This window comes from Mercenaria mercenaria, chromosome 16 (genome assembly GCF_021730395.1).
Source record: "Mercenaria mercenaria strain notata chromosome 16, MADL_Memer_1, whole genome shotgun sequence".
In the NCBI taxonomy this organism is placed as follows: Eukaryota; Metazoa; Mollusca; class Bivalvia; order Venerida; family Veneridae; genus Mercenaria; species Mercenaria mercenaria.
In genome coordinates, this window is record NC_069376.1 from 51,272,670 (window position 1) to 51,293,190 (window position 20,521).

At 35.6% G+C, this 20,521-nt stretch overlaps 1 protein-coding gene across 1 annotated transcript; it reads right to left on the bottom strand.

The window, feature by feature from the left end:
* Positions 1–3,996: 3,996 nt before the first annotated feature.
* On the bottom strand, positions 3,997–16,975 carry LOC123540184 (innexin unc-9-like). The gene is made up of 6 exons (XM_045324995.2): positions 16,666–16,975; positions 11,393–11,681; positions 10,174–10,706; positions 8,680–8,791; positions 7,666–7,793; positions 3,997–7,350 (listed from the first exon to the last, which is right to left on the bottom strand). Coding segments are annotated over exons 1-6 (1,350 nt in total). The 5' UTR covers positions 16,668–16,975; the 3' UTR covers positions 3,997–7,064.
* Positions 16,976–20,521: the final 3,546 nt, after the last annotated feature.

Sequence of the window (20,521 nt, forward strand, 5' to 3'; positions counted from 1 at the left end):
TGGGTTCAAAACTTGCTTTGGGTGTAGAATCCTTTTGTGTGGGGAAGCTATTTACCTGACTTAGGAAGACTGGTGGTTCTACCAAGGTACTTGCAAATGATGAAATAATGCAGAAGACACCTGGAGTCTTCCTCTTCTACCAAAAACTAAAGAAGTCTCCATAAATTGTGTCTGTGTAAAAACAAAGAACAATTTCCCAAAACAATAGGGATCATCTATTGGCAATCACACTATGAAAAGAAGGATGGTTGTATTGTTCTCCATCTAATGATCGGAAACCGTTATAGTCCAAGTCATAGTAACATTGACATGCAGTGCTGGAATTCTGAGACGGTTTGCCAGAAAGTAAAATTATTGATCGAAATTACCTTTAGTTGAGGTTCATGTTTCTTCAGCGGGAAAAAAGATTATTTACTGACATGTAAAAAGCAAGGCATCATCTGCTTTGAATAGGGGTGGGGGTTTAAATATCAGTATATGCTGGAGGATGAAGTGCTGTAGTAGGACAAGGGCAGCCATGAAACCTTCCAAAATATTGGTATTGGTTATGTACGCTTGTAGTTGATGCCACAAACCCGTGTTCCTAGAAACCCCCAAAATGGGGGTTTTGCACCCCCAGTTTTGGAGACAGCTGTTATATATCTCTTAGTGAGGGGGTGCAAAAGTGCAAGAAAAACTCAGTTTTCACCCCTAACTTTAAATGCCAGTGGGAACACTAAACGTCGTAAACTGGAGCCTGATATAATTTTGACCTTTTGTTCATTTGTCAATATGTTTTAGGATGGATCCTGTATTGATGTTGTATTATGAATACGAAAATTAATCTGTGGTCCTGTCAGTTTTCCTGTAGAGACTATTTGCAACTGTCTGACACACCCTGGGATTCTGTCGTAATGGCTGTTACAGACAAACCGTGCACTTCGCTGGACCTGTGCCAGGTGATATATGTCTCAGATTGATACGTTGCAGCATAACTGAATGCACGAAGTACCAGGGTGATGTGCATGCTTTCACGTACCCTGTGTATATAGTTGTATAAATTTCTTCCAGGATTTCTAAGGCTTTTGCTGCAGTCTTGTGACACAAGGCGTTACTAAGACTTGGTGCAGTCAACAGTTTCAAGTGTATGACCATGTCACTTATAAGGAGGTTGTCTGAGGAACCTCATGGTCATGCATAAATGACCGAACATTTTTAAGGTTGGAAATTCGTCTGGAACTGATTTTCAAGGTCTTACTGTGAAACTAGTCTGTTTACTGGTAATGGTTTGCTTCTTGATGTGTGTCCTTGTATGCTGGTTTTTCTCCATAATACGCAAGGGTATTGGACCCGTAATAGAGTACCTCTTTTTGAAGAGTATTCAATTCCTATCATAAACCTACTTGAGAGCAATTTTCTGGGGGGTGTAGGTTCAAGCCCCACTGGGACCAATTTTTTTTTCCATATTTTCCATTTTTCTAGTAAGTTTTTACTTCTTTCAAGACTTATAATGGATGTATTGTACAAAAGTAGAAAATTTTCATTTTATAAGCGATTTCTTCTTGTTAAAAGTGAATTTACCTCTGAATCAGGAGGGGTAGAGTTAGACATCTTTAAAAATACTGAGTAACATGCGGTAAAAGTTCTCTATCTTGCCTTCATTCTATAGATTACATATTGTGGAAGAAATGTAGGTAGGTTTTACTTCTGCCCCAAGGTTATTTTTGAACGAAGCAAAATTCTAAACAGACCCACAGGATTCGACCTTATTTTTTCAATGTTGGGAGTTAGAATTCTGTCTCATTAAATCTGTTTACTTGAGGCATCCTAGAAAAATGATATTTACAGTTTTATTTTGTGTTTTATAATTGTTTAACAATAGTTTGATGTTTCTTGTATCAAAATTAATGCTGTAATGAATCTCTGCAAACGTTTTAGATAGTTGCCATTACATTGAAATTTGTCTCTACTTGAGCTTGAGGAAACACCATAAATTATACAAAATTTGCAAAAAACGGCACGGTAAAAGTTGTTAAAAATTTGCAGCACAGTGCGAAACATGGTGAACTTTAAACTGAATATACCAAGCAAATGCCATTTTTAGACATTACTATTAGGGGTCCAATACCTTGACTGTTGGAAAAAATGATAACAAAGACTTATGAATGTGAGTTCACTGTCGGCTGTTCAATACGTGTGGGAACTGCGTCTGGTCTACCTACCGTTTATGGCTTTAGGTTCTCAAGTAGCTTGACAATGCTTGCTATAGTAATTGTAATGTATTGAATTGACGGATGAGGTCGTGGACTTTTGTGCAGGACGGTGTTATATCTTCTCGTTTGTAGACGACTGGCATTTGTTATTTAGGATGTTTGAGGGATGATTAACCTTCGTAATCTTGTTTTCTGCCAATGATGTAGGACCAAAAACGTCTAGGCTCTTTCTACACATCCTCACAAAATTGTAGGTATGTCTTCTTAGTCTGTGTCTGGTAGACTTTAACTGAAAACATGGGCTGTACAAAAATTTCCGGGATTACATCTGTTTGATACCCTGTACATATGTTATACTTATAATACCATGTGGTCTAGGAGTCGTCTGAGTAATGGACTGCCTTAGTAACAGTATGAAACGCAGAAATTGCCATCATTTACAATTTTTAGGAAGTGCCCGGGCTCCCATTTCCTGAACTGCAACCGTTATTGAACAATACTGGATGATTGTGATCAAAGTAAAAACTAATTACTAATAATAGGCATCAAATCATTCTCGCATACCAGAGGTCTACGTACTATGGTTTCCAAGAGTAGCGTTCGTCTGGGGATTTTGACGAACCTCTGATGATTGAGAATGGCTTCAATCAAACCGAGTCTGCAATTTTCACTGTTTGCCTTGTTCTCGGTGCTTTCGAGGGATCTACTTTTCAGATTTTGTTTACTTCACAACAACTGGTGTTAAGTGTTGTGTGGCGGCCGTAAAAGGTCGCCCCGACTTCATCTCAAGTGTTGTTATATTTTATGGTCCTTCGGTATCATTGATTTCAACTCATTTAGATTTGAAGATTGAATACTGCTTAAGCCGGTGCTATGGGGCGTGGGCAGTGTTGCATTTTCCATTACTGCTCATGAACAGACTCAATAAAACCGAGTCTGCAATTTTCACTGTTTGCCTTGTTCTCGGTGCTTCCGAGGGATCTACTTTTCAGATTTTATTCAATTGTGCATACATGTACAATTACAGTCATAATCAAATGTCGTCTGTTAAACTTTGAACACGTCCACTTAAAAAAAAAAACTTAGCTTTATATGTTTATTGAGTATGCACTATTTTAAATCTAATGCATAGCAATTTTCATACACATAAAATTGTTAAAATAAACTCTACATAGTAATTGTTTGTATTTTCAAATATGACATTTAAGTCTAATATAGCTTTAAAGAAACGACTTCAATCTACTATTTTTTGATGTAGTTTTAAAGCAGCATGCCTCCAGATTTGGCCAAAAAAAATAATCTTTCTTTCAAACTGAAGTTTGATCATATTATGAACATTAGAATATGAATTTTTGTTTCTAACATATTTGAAAAGTTCCAAATCAAGTAAAAAAAAAAAGATGACCGTGTCGGGAATCGAACCCCGGACCGCCGCGGCAATAAAGACATTTTCCGGTCGTCGTAACCAATACCGCTACAGCTGAAGTAGTGAATAATTACTTCGTAATATAGATATTTATAATAGAGACAGTTTACCTGTAGTAAAAGCGTGACAAACGCTTTTCAATTTTCATCGTAAAAAGTAGTAAAAACAGCAAATTCTCAAGTGTTTCCGTAACAGAAAGTTTGTCAGTAATTAAGTTTTAAAGCCTTCTTAAGAAATATAGCATTTATTTCAAGATATCTAAAAAAAAAAATTTTTGTTTTCGAACGATCTGGAGGCATGCTGCTTTAATATAGCCGTTGTTAACTGTTTTCAAAAGTAGTTATGATGTACATCTGGTCACATATGCCGACTAAAACAAAACAATTCAAACATTCTTTATTGCACAAGAAAATATATCAGTCTATATATTACAATATTTTTCAAAGGCCAACTAGTTTTACACGTTAAAAACACGAACATCACGTGTTCAGCATGCTTTCATTATTGACATAAATAATGCGAATGTCCTACTATGTGCACATCATGCAGTTAAATCATATACTGAATTATATGCAATACCTTTTTAGAGGTAAATACAGATTATAGAAATCAATATCTTTAAACTGTTTACACCTTTCTCATATGCTTTGTCACTTTCATGTTACAATGCATTTTCAATGTTGAGCGATCGACATGTTATATTTGTATGTCTGATAAAATAGCTCTCTAAGTCAAAAGGGCCACGGAGGCCCTGTTTCGCTCACCTGACTATCAGTCCATCCTGAAGATGACCTAATATTCAGTTTGATCTAGAGTCCATAAAATTGAATATTCTGATATTGTTTTATTAATAAAATCTGTGAAAAGATTGGACTCCTATTATAGTCCAACTGAATGTTTTCCATGATCTAAGGTAAAACATGTTAACTAAACATGTTCTATGATTTAACATACTGACCCTAGATTACCTAGGGTTTAACTTCACCTAAATTTAAAAAAGATTTCATGTTTCTATGACTTCACCTGGAGACCTACACTATTACCTGATAACCCAGTTACGTACTTGTCCAAGATTTTAAGAACTCTAACAGTATTAGAAAGCTTCAATAAGATGAAGCAGAAAATTGGCTTCAATATTGGTACAAAGGCATTTTTATTATTTGACCTAGTTTATTACCGTAGATAACCAAGTTTAAAAATGACTAAGATTTTATAAAGACAAACATTCTGATAAAGTTTTATGAAGATCAGATAGCAAATATGGCCTCTAGACTGTTAACAATGATTCTACTATTTGATCTAGTGACCTAATTTTAATCTCTGAAAATCCATTTTCAAATAAGAGTCAAACATGCTAGCACACATCTATGAAGATGAAATAGACAAACGTGATCTTTACAGAGTTAATAAGGTTTTTTTTCCATTATTTGACCTAGTGATCTAGTTTTTTTAACCAAGAAATCCCAGTTTTCAAACTTTATCAAGGCTAGCGAAACAGTCTGACAAAGTTTATATATAAGTTCTATATAAACATTGTCAAGTTGTTTTTTTTTCTATCATTTGACCTAATGACCTAGACATTTTGTCTAAGATAACCCATATGCAAACTTGACCTAGCTCTTACAGAGACAAACCTACTGACAAAGTTTTATGACGATCAAGTAGAAATTGTGGTCTCTATAATGTTAACAAGCCCGACAAGGCTTTTACATAATTTGACCTAGTGACATAGATTTTGACCCAATACGAGCAATTAATTTAATTTATCCTAGATTGTACTAAAGGAAGTCTTCTGACAAAGTATCATTAGGACTGGGCCAAAATTGTGACCTTTAGAGTGTTAACGGCCAAACTGTTGACGACGACGGACAACGACGTACAGTGCGATCGCAGTGGCTCACCTCGAGTAACCTGTGCTCGGGTCAAGAGGCGAAGTCCAAATGACATCGTATTAGTGACAGGGTTTTCACAATATGTTCTGGTGTAAATGAATGTCTTAATATTGTAACAGTTGATTTTCGAGAAACAAACGTGTATAAAACGTTATATAACAAATGCATCATTATGATGTGACAAAGCTCTTACATTTCCACTCAGAAACGCAAATTACTGTGGATGCATTATACACATGCCATGCATCTCACGTTCATGTCTACTGTCAGAAGACGGTATTGTACAAAAGTATCGATATAAAGGTGCCATTGACCATTTTCATAACCCTTACCATGCTGGACACGATTTATTCTGCCTTTGCGACCAGTGTAGATCATTATCAGCCTGCACATCCGTGCAGTCTAATCAAGATCTGCACTGTTCACCATTCAGTCAGTTTCTTTTTGGCAAATGCCCCTTTTAACAGTTAATGGTACTGTCCAAACTGAAAGTTGGACAGGTTCATTATAGAAATTTAGCAGGGTAAGGTTTAATGCAAACGAAATGAAAATACTCGAGCAATACTGCTTGACAAATTCTGTTTAGGTCATACAGAGCAAACAGAAATTGAATTTATATGTTCCCACATTTGTTATGTAATCCAACCATTCACCTACCCAGGATGAAGAAAACATCCAAAAGGCATGAAGGGGGCAATTAGCCGGATATGCCTCCGTGGTCCACTCGAATGTAGTCCATATCAATATATAGTGCAATTTTCCCGCCTAGTAAAGGCCATTTTCATGCCAGATATAAGCTTTATTTGTGCTTGATTGTAAAAAGGAATGTCCGCAGATGATTTTAAGCTACGTTATATGCTTCAGAAGATGACTGGAAGCTGCCTTGTAAAATGAAAGTGAAAGTAGGTATTTCCTTATGTCTACCTACGCAATATTAACGTTTTCATCACGTGTCTCAGTCACGTGACCATGGTTTCACTGCATTATGGTCAACCCCATATTTTTTGGGTATATTTTGATTGCCTAAAGACAGACCTTCAAAACAAGGGTAGTCTCGCAGGAAGTGAAAGGCTAGAAATCTTGATAAAAATATGTTATAAGTTGTTAATTTTATATAGAAAATAGCAGCGGATGCATTTAATACCTTCATACCAAAACATATCATAAAACAGAACAGTAACCAATATGCATGTTGGCCATCACTTCCGGGCACCTTTTCTCTTTGAACACAGTTAATCACAATCCGGCAGTGTTCTTTTTATTTATTTTTTTAAGAAAATACCCTATCGTTGAAAACGTGACTGCACTTTTATCCTTCACTAAATGCACTATTTCATTTCATGGTGTATGAAATAAAACAGTTTTCATCCAACATACCAAAACAATATTGTGATATACATCTGACAAGTCCTATTTTTCCTGTCGTTGTGCGCAAATGCTTGCTGAAGCAAAATTTTTGTATCTTATCACATATCTGTAGTCTTTGGTATCCATACGCCTAATTTCCATGATAATTTAATGCATTCATCAGTCGTCTGAGTTAAATAAATATGTTTAATGTATATTGTTCTGTCGTTGTAGTCTATTTCTGCGATTGACTATTTCATCAGTATGATTTCCGGTCGCGCCTGATTGCTGTAAATTAGGTTTATCTATATGGTTGCTATATCCGGACATGTTGTCTGCTCTCTTTTCGGAAACCTTTGGTTCTTCACAGTTTTCGGATACCTTCGGCTCTTCAGCCTGTCGGAACTGCTGGAACATATCGTTCAACATTTCCGTAACCACCATATCGGAGGAATTAATACTGATCATTCTTGCAACGAAGCAACCGTCATCCCTGAAATAAAATGAATCTGATTTTATTAGGCTTCGATTTTGCCAATGTAGGGATGACTTATGTTTTGTTCGTGTTATAATATCTGCATAACCAATCCTGAGATATTGGTTTGTGCTCTAGCCCGATGTGAGGGCAAGATCGAACCAGAAGGAAACACATAGCAATTTTCTGATACAAAATGTATGTATTTTCCAATACAACTCAAAACATTTATAACAGTCAATGACTTCACACAGTCTGGTGAATAGTGAATTACAAAGTTGTTCTACAAACGTTATAATGAAAGTATATAAATCAAATAGTATACATGTATACCTGAGATATTTCTCTGCAAACTTTTTACACATCAGTTTGTCAGATTGTTGTAAAGTCCTTCCACCAATTTTGAGATATTTCTTCACAAATTCGTAGTTATTTCGTTTCAAAATGGTCAAGTATACCCACTGAAAGAAGGAGAAAAACGCACATCAGCGCATTTTACAGATTTATAAAACAAACAGGATTGTCTAGCCGTACGGAACCCAAGCATGGCTAGAATTTAGACTAGAATACGGTACCGTACTGCTAGCCATTGTCTAAAACGCAAATATTATAGTGCTACAGTATGAACGTGCCATAAAGACATTGAATGGTTTTCTTTTAGATTGTTTTCATTAATTATGTTAAAAGAACAAATAGCAAAATGATTACATCTAATGCTAATGAACATGTACTAAAGTATTCATGGCAATAACGCGCCGTCAATATCCCAGCCAGGCTACAATAGTTCGGTTACAATTTCATGTCATATATGTATATATGCCTTTGATCGACATACAAGTATGATCAAAATAATGAAAGTGATATTATCTAACAAAAATGTAATTATAAATGCATTTATTACTTCAGTCCAGTACAGTTTATAATAATGATAATGATGCTGACGTGGGTAATGGAGAAGTTGATGATGGTGATGATGGTGATGATGCTAATAATGATGATGATGATGATGATGATAACTAAAGTAGTTTAAGTTGTTTATTAATTGCTCGTTGATATGTTTATAGCGACGGCGCGATTTCCTACTTATGTAATAAAAATGTCTCCATACTTTATCGAACGATTCATTAATCGAGGGCTGAGCGCTCAGCCCTCGATTTATTTTTAGCAAGTACGGTGACATGCTTATGATTATGCTACACGTACGACTACACGTATTGAAACTGGAACTGCTTTTATGTAAATGATAACGATACTACGATGTACAATTGATAACTGCATATTATAATAGAAGTAGCAGCAGAATAAGTGATCGTAGATATAACGAAAACGTGAAAGACAGTAAATTACCTTCAGCAAATTGTAAAAGCTAAGAAGTGCAACCAGCAGACACCAAAACCATAGAAACAGATAGACTTTCTCATTGAAAAGATTGATGGGTAACACACACTGGACGGTGTATCTGAAATATATGAACATATGTAAAATGTCTGACAACTATACTATATTCCCTTTCCCATACAACTCGGTTAGTTTTCATAACTTATGCCAAGTTTCAAAACAATGTAATCAATTAAATGACGTGTGATTTCTTAATCTGGAAACAAAATTAGAAGAAAAAAAAACACCAAAGAAACTGTTAGTCTGTGTTAAAACTGGCAGTGTTGTATTGTGTCTTTAGTTTGACCTTTTTTAACACAACTATCCTCTAACTAAACTTGAAATGGTCATGTGATGCAATGTATATGTTTTACCGATTCACCATTGATTTACTACATAATAACATTTTTCTTATCAACAGTTTAATTCATGAAGCCCCTTATACAGCACGAACCAACCGATTACAGCCATACTTTATCAAAGCAATGATTTAAGATCATTGTTTAGTTACAAGTCAAAAGGTCAACAAATGCCCTCAAACTGTTTACAAATAAAACAATGACAGCCATAAAGTACGACCTACAGGTGTGTCAGTTTGCAAGCTGCGCACCTTTATAGCTAGACACGACCCAGTCACAATCTAAATAAGAATGTATCACAATGTATAAAAATGAATTTTAGGCCTCAGACTTCAGACTTCAGAAGTATTATTCTTATTAAAGGTGGTACCACGTTTGTATATATATATATCTTTCCAAAAATAATAACGTGTTGGTTCAACCTAATGTTTTTCTTTACCCGTCAGAGAGGTACCATTCGTATGCCTTAAGATCGAGTTTTGGTATCCATATTACCAAAACCTAAACAATAGAAATTCTTATTCGACTTCATTGAACTCAACTAAACAATTTCAAGTACAAATATTGATACTGACTTTACAGTAGTATTAAAGACTTCAATGTCCTACCTAGATACTTATAAAAATAATGCAGATGAAGAATGCAGAGAATATCATAATTATGACAGATCGTGAAAACTAATGACAAAATTTGACAAGACTTGGTGTAAGACGGCTCATGGCCTTGTTATTTCTACCTTCTTTAAAAGTCTCTTCTACGTTGTAGCTTACAACTTATAAATTAAAACAATAAAAGAACAGACAATTAACGTAAGAATTCCTATTGTTTTACTTAGCTGGCATTTATTAGTTCCGTTCACATCGTTTTACTTAATCAAACAGATGCCTTATTTTCACAGAGATATTGAGGATTTGCCTAATGTACGCAATAAAAGTTTAGCATCCATAATTGTGTATCACAGTAATGCTAAAATATCTCAACCATGACGTGTCTTGAAACTTTAAAATACCAAGATTTTAGAATTACAGTCACTGTGCTCACTTCCTGTATATTTAGATCGAGAACAAAAATGCGATGTTTTTTTATGAACAACTTATCATAATACCTTTGTATATTAGCCATCTGTCGGATATCAAAGTCACACAGAGTAATTCGTGGAAACCGTGGCGATTCTTCGCTTCTATATTTATTTTGGAACGACTGTATCCATTCTATTCCAAACATTCTTGAAGAGTCTGTGGTGATAAAATCATTCAGAAGAAACAATTGTCCCGCCGCATTAGCAAGGTAGAGAATTTTTATAATTAGGTATAATCCGGTGAGGTACGTTCCTCCTCTTTTGTAACAAGTTAAACAAAATACGGGTGCTAGCGTCGCCTTGGCGCGGGTCAATCTCGTGTCATGATATGGTTGACTCACACTTATCCATTTACGTATAACATAAACTAGTCCTTCGTATGCACCCTTTCGCTCTTCAGTAGATAACTCCTCCGTAGATTGCGCGTTCTTGCACAGTTTGTCTATGTTTATGCCTGAACCTTCGTGTAACATTTTCCACAATATGTTTGGTAGTTTAAACAAGAAGGCCTGAAGCAATAACAGTATTGGTACCCATTGGTAATAGGTGATCTCTTCCTCCTGTAATTAATAAATGAAATGTTTGTAACGAAACACAGTCATATCAAAACCAGCCAACAACTTGTAGACTGTATGGTGCACTGTATTTACAAAAAGTGTAAAAGCAGTCACCGAATACGTACAGCGATACATCTTTTCCTTAAGCAGCGATTTATTCTACTCGAAACGTCTAAAAAGAAGTTAATTGACGTTTTTACATTATCCTACCAAAAACAGCTTGGTGAAGGCAACGTAACAAACGTTCTTTGACATTAGAATCGATTCCATTACAATATAAAAATATATATATAAAGAATACAGCACATTAAGGGCATTATAGGACACCATTAAAATAAATATATTATATACATTATATGGCATTTACATATCATAAATGAAGTAATAAATAACCAATATAATTATCAGGTGTAACATAACATGTACATGGATTACTGGACGCAATATATTACCAAAACATTGTGTATAATACTGATACCCATATTTGATCAAACTGTACAACAAAATCAACTTAATTAATGCACCAACAAAAACAAAATAAGGCAAACAAAAAACAACTTACAATCTCTATTGCCTCTTTTTTGAAAGCATAACTATGACTGATATAATTGGACTTCCTATGGACAGCCGTTCCGGTCTAAATTTTCATGTGCATGCAAAAAAAAGTAGAGGCATATTGTTGGTCTTACCTCTCGTTCGCTTACATTCCTTGGTATTATATCAAACATTGGAATATAGTAAGTGTTCTTCACCCAGCAGTAATTGTGTATGTAATTCTTAAAATAAGATTCATGACCATCATAAAGTTCTGCCGGGATCCAGCAATATATCGGTGCACCGACGTACTGTGCGGCACTGAGGAGGACTGCAAACACCAGCAGCATCATGACGGTGTAGACATGGTTCACCCGGTCCACCCAGTCGTCACAGTGGCTTGAATTTAACCGTTTGAAGGATGGAATAATTGCGAGGACTTCCCTGTTTGTAGAAAAATAAATCAGAAAATAAATAAAATATTTATTTGTGTGTTGTTTTTTTTTTTTTTTTAATTCTGAAAGTGTAAAAATAAAAAATAAGAACAGACTTCCTAGCTATATACTGAATAGGTAATTTTTTAAAACAGAGCAATATTCCGCAAAGGTGACGACTCATAAGACTGAGACCTTAGCGACTACGTACTTCGAAATATTCATATTTTGTAATGTGTTTCAGTATACGGGCGGAAAGAAAAATCAAGTTAAAAACATTAATGTAAATTCTTAATTTAGAGTAAGGTAATCATATTTTTTAAGATGAATTAAACTTAAAACATACTTCTTTTGTGTTTGGCCTTTGGTAAAACATTCCACTGGCCTTTTACATACTGTAGTAAGGAATGCTTTTTTTTCTCATGCAGGCTTACCCTGTATATTCATTTTCATATGAGGAGATCAGTGAACACTTTGTAAAATTACGGTGTTCCGTTAGGGCCAGCGCCTGCTCCCTGTGAACGCGAAACGCGAAGGTACGACGGTACGATGGCGAAGCGTGACAGTACGACGGCGAAGCGCGACAGTACGATGGTGACAACACGACAGTGCGATGGCGAAGTGCGACATTACGATGGCGAAGCGCGACACTACGATGGTGACAGTCCGTCGTACTGTCGCACTTCGCCATCGTACTGTCGCGCTTCACCATCGTAGTGTCGCGCTTCGCCATCGCACTGTCGCGCTTCACAATCGTAGTGTCACCATCGTACTGTCGCGCTTCGCCGTCGCACTTCACCATCGTAGTGTCACCATCGCACTGTCACGCTTCGCCATCGTACTGTCGCGCTTCACCATCGTACTGTCGCGCTTCGCCATCGCACTGTCGTGCTTCACCATCGTAGTGTCACCATCGTACTGTCGCGCTTCACCAAATTTTCTCTCTTTACTTAAGGGCCGACTTTAATGTACAGAATTGTACGGTCAGACGGAGGGACGTGCTTTGGATATACTTACAAATAATCTTGTTTAACATAAATCTACATTTTTATCCAATACGTTTCTTCAATTAAAACTATAGGGTCAGTGGTAAAAAGACAGGGTCGGTCGGGTAAGCGGAAACAAACAACTGTATTCTAGACCTAATTAACACTTTTGCATAAAATATAGCCAAAAGCTGACAATATATACTTTTAACGTTTCATGGCTTGAAATATATGAGCTGATTAAACAACATTTTCTCACAAAACAAATAATTACATGTAAATACATTATCATTTATTTTTCCACAGAGAGGACAGGCCCGGATCCAGGGCTGGGCCGAGGGGGCCCGTGCCCCCCCCCCCCCCCACCCCACACACACACCCAATTGGCTGAGAAGTGACCGATACTCATCAGAGATGCACCCTACTATTTTGGAAGAGGAACATTTTTTTCTCTCAAAATTTAGACCCAGAAACACACCAGAGGCCACCATTTCTTACCTGCATTTCAAAATTTTCCAGGGGGAGAGCCCCCCTGTCCACCAAATCAAGAGGGGAGTAACATACCCCTACAATACCTCAAAATTTAGACCTAAAATGCACCAGAGGACATCATTTAATGCTTGTATTTCAAATATTTCCAGCCCCCTGACCCCACCCCTCCCTAATATGAGGAGAGTACACCCACTAATAAATGCACCTGAGGATACCATTTCATACCTGTATTTCAAAAAAATATTCAAGGGGGACCCCTGAATCCCCTAACATGGGTATAAAGGCACCCTCTCTAATACCTTGTTATGCGCCTCTGCGGTGACGTTTTAATTCGTTCAAGACTGGTGCCCCACCACCCCAAGTCAAAACTTTCTGGATCCGGCCCTGGAGGTTAATTTTGAATACAATGGTATTTTGTTCATAAAATAACACTCGGTTGGGTGATATTCGTTTTTATTATCTCTCAAGTAAACAAAGTAAAATAGCCATAGATCAACGGAACCTATTTTGGAATAATACATTTTAAACAATCTTAAGGTATGTGTTTTTTTTTAATATCATCATGCCAGATGATATTCATTTGAGTGACACTCTGCCGGGGAATTTTCATTTGAATAACATCAGGTCTGGGGATATTCATTTCAGTAATACCCGTCCAATTATTTGATCATTGGACAGAGTTGACAATACTATACAATACAGAGTTTAAGACCTATACAATACAGAGTTTAAGACAACAGAGAAAAGATTGTGAAACGCGACACTACGATGGCGAAGCGCGACAGTGCGATGGCGAAGCGCGACAGTACGATTGTGAAGCGTGACAGTACGATGGTGACACTACGATAGTGAAGCGCGACAGTGCGATTGCGAAGCGCGACAGAACGATGGTGACACTACGATGGTGAAGCGCGACAGTGCGATGGCGAAGCGCGACACTACGATGGTGAAGCGCGACAGTACGATGGCGAAGTGCGACAGTACGACGGACTGTCACCATCGTAGTGTCGCGCTTCGCCATCGCACTGTCGTGTTGTCACCATCGTACTGTCGCGCTTCGCCATCGTACTGTCGTACCTTCGCGCTTCGCGTTCACAGGGAGCAAGCGCTGGCCCTAACGGAACACCGTATAAAATAGCTTTCATCCATAATTGACTCATATAGACAAGCAAAAAGTAAATACAACTTTTAGGACAATTTAATAAAAGCAATAACAATTTTACCAGTTTTTTACGAGACCTTGGTTTTGGTTAAGGTATGTTTCACTGCTCTAGCCTGAGTTTGATTTAAATCTAAATTTCAGTGACTTGTAACTAATGTATACACGATAGAAACAAAATATCGTAATACGGACCGGAATCATGGACGAGATTTTAACAGATCAACTAAATGCGTGGTCACTACGACATTACGACACAGAGATCAAACACTGCTCTGTTTACAAATTGACTTAATTTCTATACTGACCCCAATATAAATATGGCAATACTTCACATTCATGTAAAGAAATATAACAGATTTCGAAAAATGGTTTGACAGTCGCATTATTCACAACTTGTATATTATTTTCATGCTATGAAATACTATTCCCCAATAAGTAGAATATTTACACCCACCATAAAACTTTAATCAAATCAGAGAGGCTTAATGTTATGTCAAACTTTGTACATTTTTGTATTTAATTTCATTTTAAAAACGTGGTTAAATATTGACATTTGTCCAGTCCGGTGTTTGATCAGCATTAAGGAGTGAAAAACTGTTTATCGTTTTAGGTGGTAGTATAGTTTAGTTTCTTTGAGAAATTATACAAAGTATTATAAACAAATTTTCTTTCAAAACTGGAGAATTTGCTATTTATACTGAACACGTCGGGTCACCTGATAAATTAAAAATGGAATACAATACATTTTGTTTCGTAAGCTTAATATATCGTATTAAAATACGTCCTTAATTTGACATATCAATACTTTTTTGTTAGATTCTTGTTCTTTGAAACGCTAAGTACAGTGCATTCTTGATGCTACGAATCGCAATTTAACGAAATACCGGTATACTACGAAAAGGTGTTGTGTTCCCGGCTGCTTTCCTTCTTATTTCTATGTTACAAAGTCGCGGTTTTACGAAAATGCAAAATGTAGTTAAATTGACTATATTTATTATAATACATGTATATACATGTCTACATTGAAGAAAGCTACTCTACGCTTAATTCTGTTAGCTTGTGACATACTTCACCAGTTTTGATTGCAACCTTCTGATATTTTATATATCAAACACATCTTACAATGGCCTAGATCCTTTATGAAACTTAAGTCAAATAACTTTACACTTTCAGCAATTCTTTAAAGATTTCAAACATAAAATTATCGTTTATCTTTAAAACTAATATATTGAGAACAGACAGGTTGGATCACGTTTCTTTTTTACATTTAATTTTATAATTATACACGGCAAATCTATATAATTGTGAAACTGGATTGTTTGTTAAGAGGGGTCATCTGCTGTAGATTCCGGTAGTAAACTGAAACTGACTGTTTTTGTTAAAACAAACGTGATCTATGGAGGTGCAGAAAATAATTACGTGATTGGCGGAATGAAAATGTTGATATTTATATGAAAGATTTATTATTCTGTTGACTGATACAGATAATTATAAACGGGGAGTTTGGATTCTGGGTATAAAATATCAGATCAAACGTTCATCCCGGAGGTCGTGGATTCGAACACATTACTTAGCTCTCCCTAATCATGTGACCAGTACATTTTGAAGGAAAGGGACTCGAGAATGATTCCAATATTCACATACAGACACATTTGAAAGAAAATCCTACGCCCTAAGCTTTTTTGTAACACGCTATCCGATTTAGTAATCTACTATATCCTATCCCAGCTACTTAAATACAAATTTAAGAATGACACAAGGCCATTACTGAAATATTTTAAAACGATTATGTGTTTAAAATATCGAGCGTTCTACTTTTATTTATTCACAAAATTGCCGAATTTCTCCAGCATAGTAAAGCGATATCGTATTTTATTTAAAATCTTCAACATAAAATTTGTACATAGATGAAAGACATCGAATCGAACTATGATTAAATACGTAATACGTTTCTCTTATAAGGCTAGAATGACTTTATAAAGCTTTCTTCTTTGTTTAAAAAAAAAACATCGACAAACGGTTGTATGAGTACAATGGAAACTAAGTACGGACGAGTCCTGGTGACAATCATATGTTCTATAAAACAACTATCTTCATTTTAGGAAATATTACAGTATTTAATAGAATATTATGATCTGACACCAGGACGGTTCTGTAACTGAGACTGATAACAAATGTGCTTTTAAAATAGTTAAAAAGATATAACCGTCGGGACGGTAAGGCATTGTATGATTCTAATATTAGGTTATTACTCTCTGCTAAAATATTTGTCAAAAGTAACAATGAAAACAATAAAAACATGAGAACGCTGATGTAAAGATATCTTCCGCACCAATTTTGTGTGAAATACTTACATAGGTAGTTAGCAATATTTTCCAGTTTAACGTTTATTTTATGAACTTAACATCCAAACTATGATTGTTTCATGATGATGGATCTTCCCTTCTTATGAATAACTTGTTAGTCAACATTTCCTGAATTCGATTTGTTACATCTAAATAACATTTCATTTTCCCAAAGAGAAAAAGGATATCCGTACTTGTATCACCAAGTTATTTTATATAAATGTACACAGATTTACTTCGTTTAAAAATAACCTATGGTGGATATAGCCAAACATTTGACTAACAACAGGTTAACAAGACTCTTAGCCTAAATCTTGACCTTCTTTATTGCAAATGTTTGTAAATTTCGACAATTAGGTTTAAAAGTAATGGAAGTTCTCAATAGTACGCTTGATAGATTTATAACTTAGATTTAGATAAAAATGAATTAAATTCTTCTAAGGCTATCAATGGTGAGAAATTGGGTTAAGCGTATAGGATATACAAAATTAACATATTGTACATGCGTTTTTATACTACCAATTTTTCCATCTATTGTATAATACTGCTTGTAAATACAAATATACATATGTTTTACCCACATTGTTTAATCGCTGGATAGAAAAAATGTGAAAAAAAAAACAATTGTACAGTCATAATCTGTCAAAGTGTGTTGCCAAAGTAGGATAAATGAATGATTGTCTTTGGTGTCGCTGTTTATAACATTCTTTCGGCATCTGTCACAATTTACCACTGTTACATATATATTACAAATCCGATCCACTCTTTATTTTAGCTCTGTATGAGGTGTCGTTTTACTATTAATTTGATTATTTTGTGATATCCTTAAAAGTATTAAGTTTTAAGTGCTTATCGAAATTCTTGTAGTTGCATCTTAAGGAAAACCGTTTGCCTCTATAGCTTGAAAGTTTAGTATTTTTTGCGAAATATCCCATGTCAAGTCAACCACATGTACCGAGTGTGTGATTGTTTGTTTACAACTAATAAAAGAAGAGTTAACGGTTGGATTTAGCATAATTATTACAAAATATATTCCTGCACGAAAGATCTAGATCTATATAAATGTTGATAAATAGAGGATATTTTGTTTGTTTCATAATAAGATAAAAAATATATTTCACCGAGTGAACACCATATGCAATATTTTCACGGGTGGCGAAGACACGAGTGAAAATATAAATTATGTTGTTCGTGAGTGAAATACATGTACACTGGTTCGAGTCGTAAATTCGGCCAGGTCGTAAATATTCGGCCACCCACTTTAAAGCTTTTTTTCGAGCCAGATGCTTGAGAACTCATCTGTGTCATCACAAGCAACGCACAAGCACAAGTTTGCGTTAGCAACAAATCCGGCAAAAACAACAAGTTGGGGTGAGTAGAAAAAAAATTGTCCTTCCCTAAAGTTGTGTAGATCTAAATAGTAAATATTTTGTCTCGCGGGTCGCGTGACGTCATCACACGCGCTCGTTTATGCTGAGGCCCGGCAGGGTTTACTTCAAATCTAAACTTTAAGGATGTACGAGCGTATTTTTTCTAACGTTAAGAATCTTTTCATACCCTGTGAGCTTGAAGAACATTAGTTTCTAAGACAAACAAGAGCAGAAAAAACATAGGTCACCGAACTCGTTTTAATTTTATAGGGTATTTTCTTCACCCACTGTTTACGCATTTCTGAAATTTTGTAAAACTGAAAAAATGTTGGTACTTTATAAAACATATAATATCCTACTTAATCTTATAGAGATTTCAGGTCTTACAGGTTAATATGAATATATGGTGATGTCAGTATTATATAAGCATAACTGTCACTAACAAATCTCTTTAAGTTTTAAATGTTGACATAATTACCCCACCTACTTTATTTTCAATGGAAAAAAACGTATTTAGATCCACCAAAAAAATATGTTTATGCTTTGCCACGGAACGCGCATAAATAAAAAGGTGTTATAAAAGCACGTGAGCGTGAGAATCTCTTTACTTTCCTGTTAAAACATCCCCGAAAAGTGACAAGAACAGCAGTATTTTTACAAGAATGCTATTGAAAATTGATTGCAGTTTGTTGAAAAAAGAACGATTTCGGCTGAAGCATCGATTTATTTCCAAGACAATGTTGAAAATATAACCAACTTTATGTTTAAAAAGTGGCCGAATATTTACAACCTCTAGAAAGTAAAATGTCTCCAACTGTCCGTTATTTTAAGCGCGGTTTTATTGTTTACCATACTGTAAACGGCTGTTAATGATACCAATCAATGTTGCTTGTATTAAAGCACATATATATACCTAGAAATTTTGTACAAATCCGTTATAAAGAAAGAAATATTTATGAAAAACCGCAAAAAGTGGCCGAATTTACGACTCGAACCACTGTCCAGTATATCGATCTTATACGGATCTTATACTGAAACAAACAAATTTTCTTTTTTATGAATTTTGAATGGTTTTAGACAATTTTTCATATTTATACTCGGGTAATGTCACGTGCACTGCGTCATAGCGTCACAATCTCGTCATGTCATGATATGCATTTATGTTGTCTTGTAGAAATAAATTATGTTATGTTTTTGGTGACAAACGTGCTTTAATTTTCATTCTGTAAGTGATGACTTGTCCGCTGACATACAACACCAGTTGTTTTCCGTTTTACGGTTTAATTAGTAATTTTATAAATCTACGCGCTTGCGGCAAAAGTTATGAGAAGTCGCCACGCCCTAGCTAATCGTCCGAGCAACACAAATAGAAAAAAACTCCCGCCCTTCCCTTTATATGTATAGCAGTAAGATATTTAAAGGCACTGAATTATTCATATATAAAAAAAGAAAACATACATTATTACATACTCAGTGAGCTTAAGAATAGTCACTGGGCGTAAGTCATACTATTTCTTTTTCAGTAATAAAAAAGATTAATAAGAATTAAAAAAGAAATGACTTTTCAGTAACTAGTATCTTCGCGCGTTTAAGATTAGATAAAAAGCATGTTAAGACAGGTAAATTTTCATGCACCTAAGTTGCCGGGGATTACATTGCTAAGATAAAATACAAACAATGTATAATTGAAACAAAGAAGATACGGTAGCAAGGAAAATGCACCCAGAGTGCAGCCAGGCCAAAAGGCAGGACGATCCCTATCTGTAAGGCACCGACAACAACCGGGGTACATACTCACAGAAGGAGATACATACTGAACTTTTAGAAAAACGTTTAAACGCATTTTAACATTTGCGAAACAGAAACAACAAATACATTAAGCAAACTGCAGTATGCACAAATCTAACTTTATAAGCTTTCCTGTGCTGTGATAATTTAGATGCACGCTGATAAACTTACATAAACATATACTGGATAATAATTATTAATCTGCAGGTTTTTTTTGGGTTTTTTTTAAATTAACTTTTGTTTGTTTGTTTTGGGTTTAACGCCGTTTTTCAACAGTATTTCAGTCATGTAACGGCGGGCAGTTAACCTAATCAGTGTTCTTGGATTCTGTACCAGTACAAACCTGTTCTCCGCAAGTAACTGCCAACTTCCCCACGTGAATCAGAGGTGGAGGACTAATGATTTCAGACACAATTGGCCGGTTTTTCAACTATTAAGTAATGACTTAAGCTCTGACTTAAGCCGTGTCGGGTATATTAACAACGATTTAGTCAGCACGTGAATAACGGGGCTCGACAAAAGTTAAACCTTCGATTGGATTTTTCTACTTTGAGCGGTGTCAGCAATGGCTTATCTTTCTATTGTTATTTTAAACCTGGGGCATAGGTGGTTTAAGAAAAGATGCAGGCGGAATATTTAGACATGGAATTAAATTTCCAGTATGAAGTTAAAGCAGGAATGTTGAGGAGGGAGGGAATGATACGGGA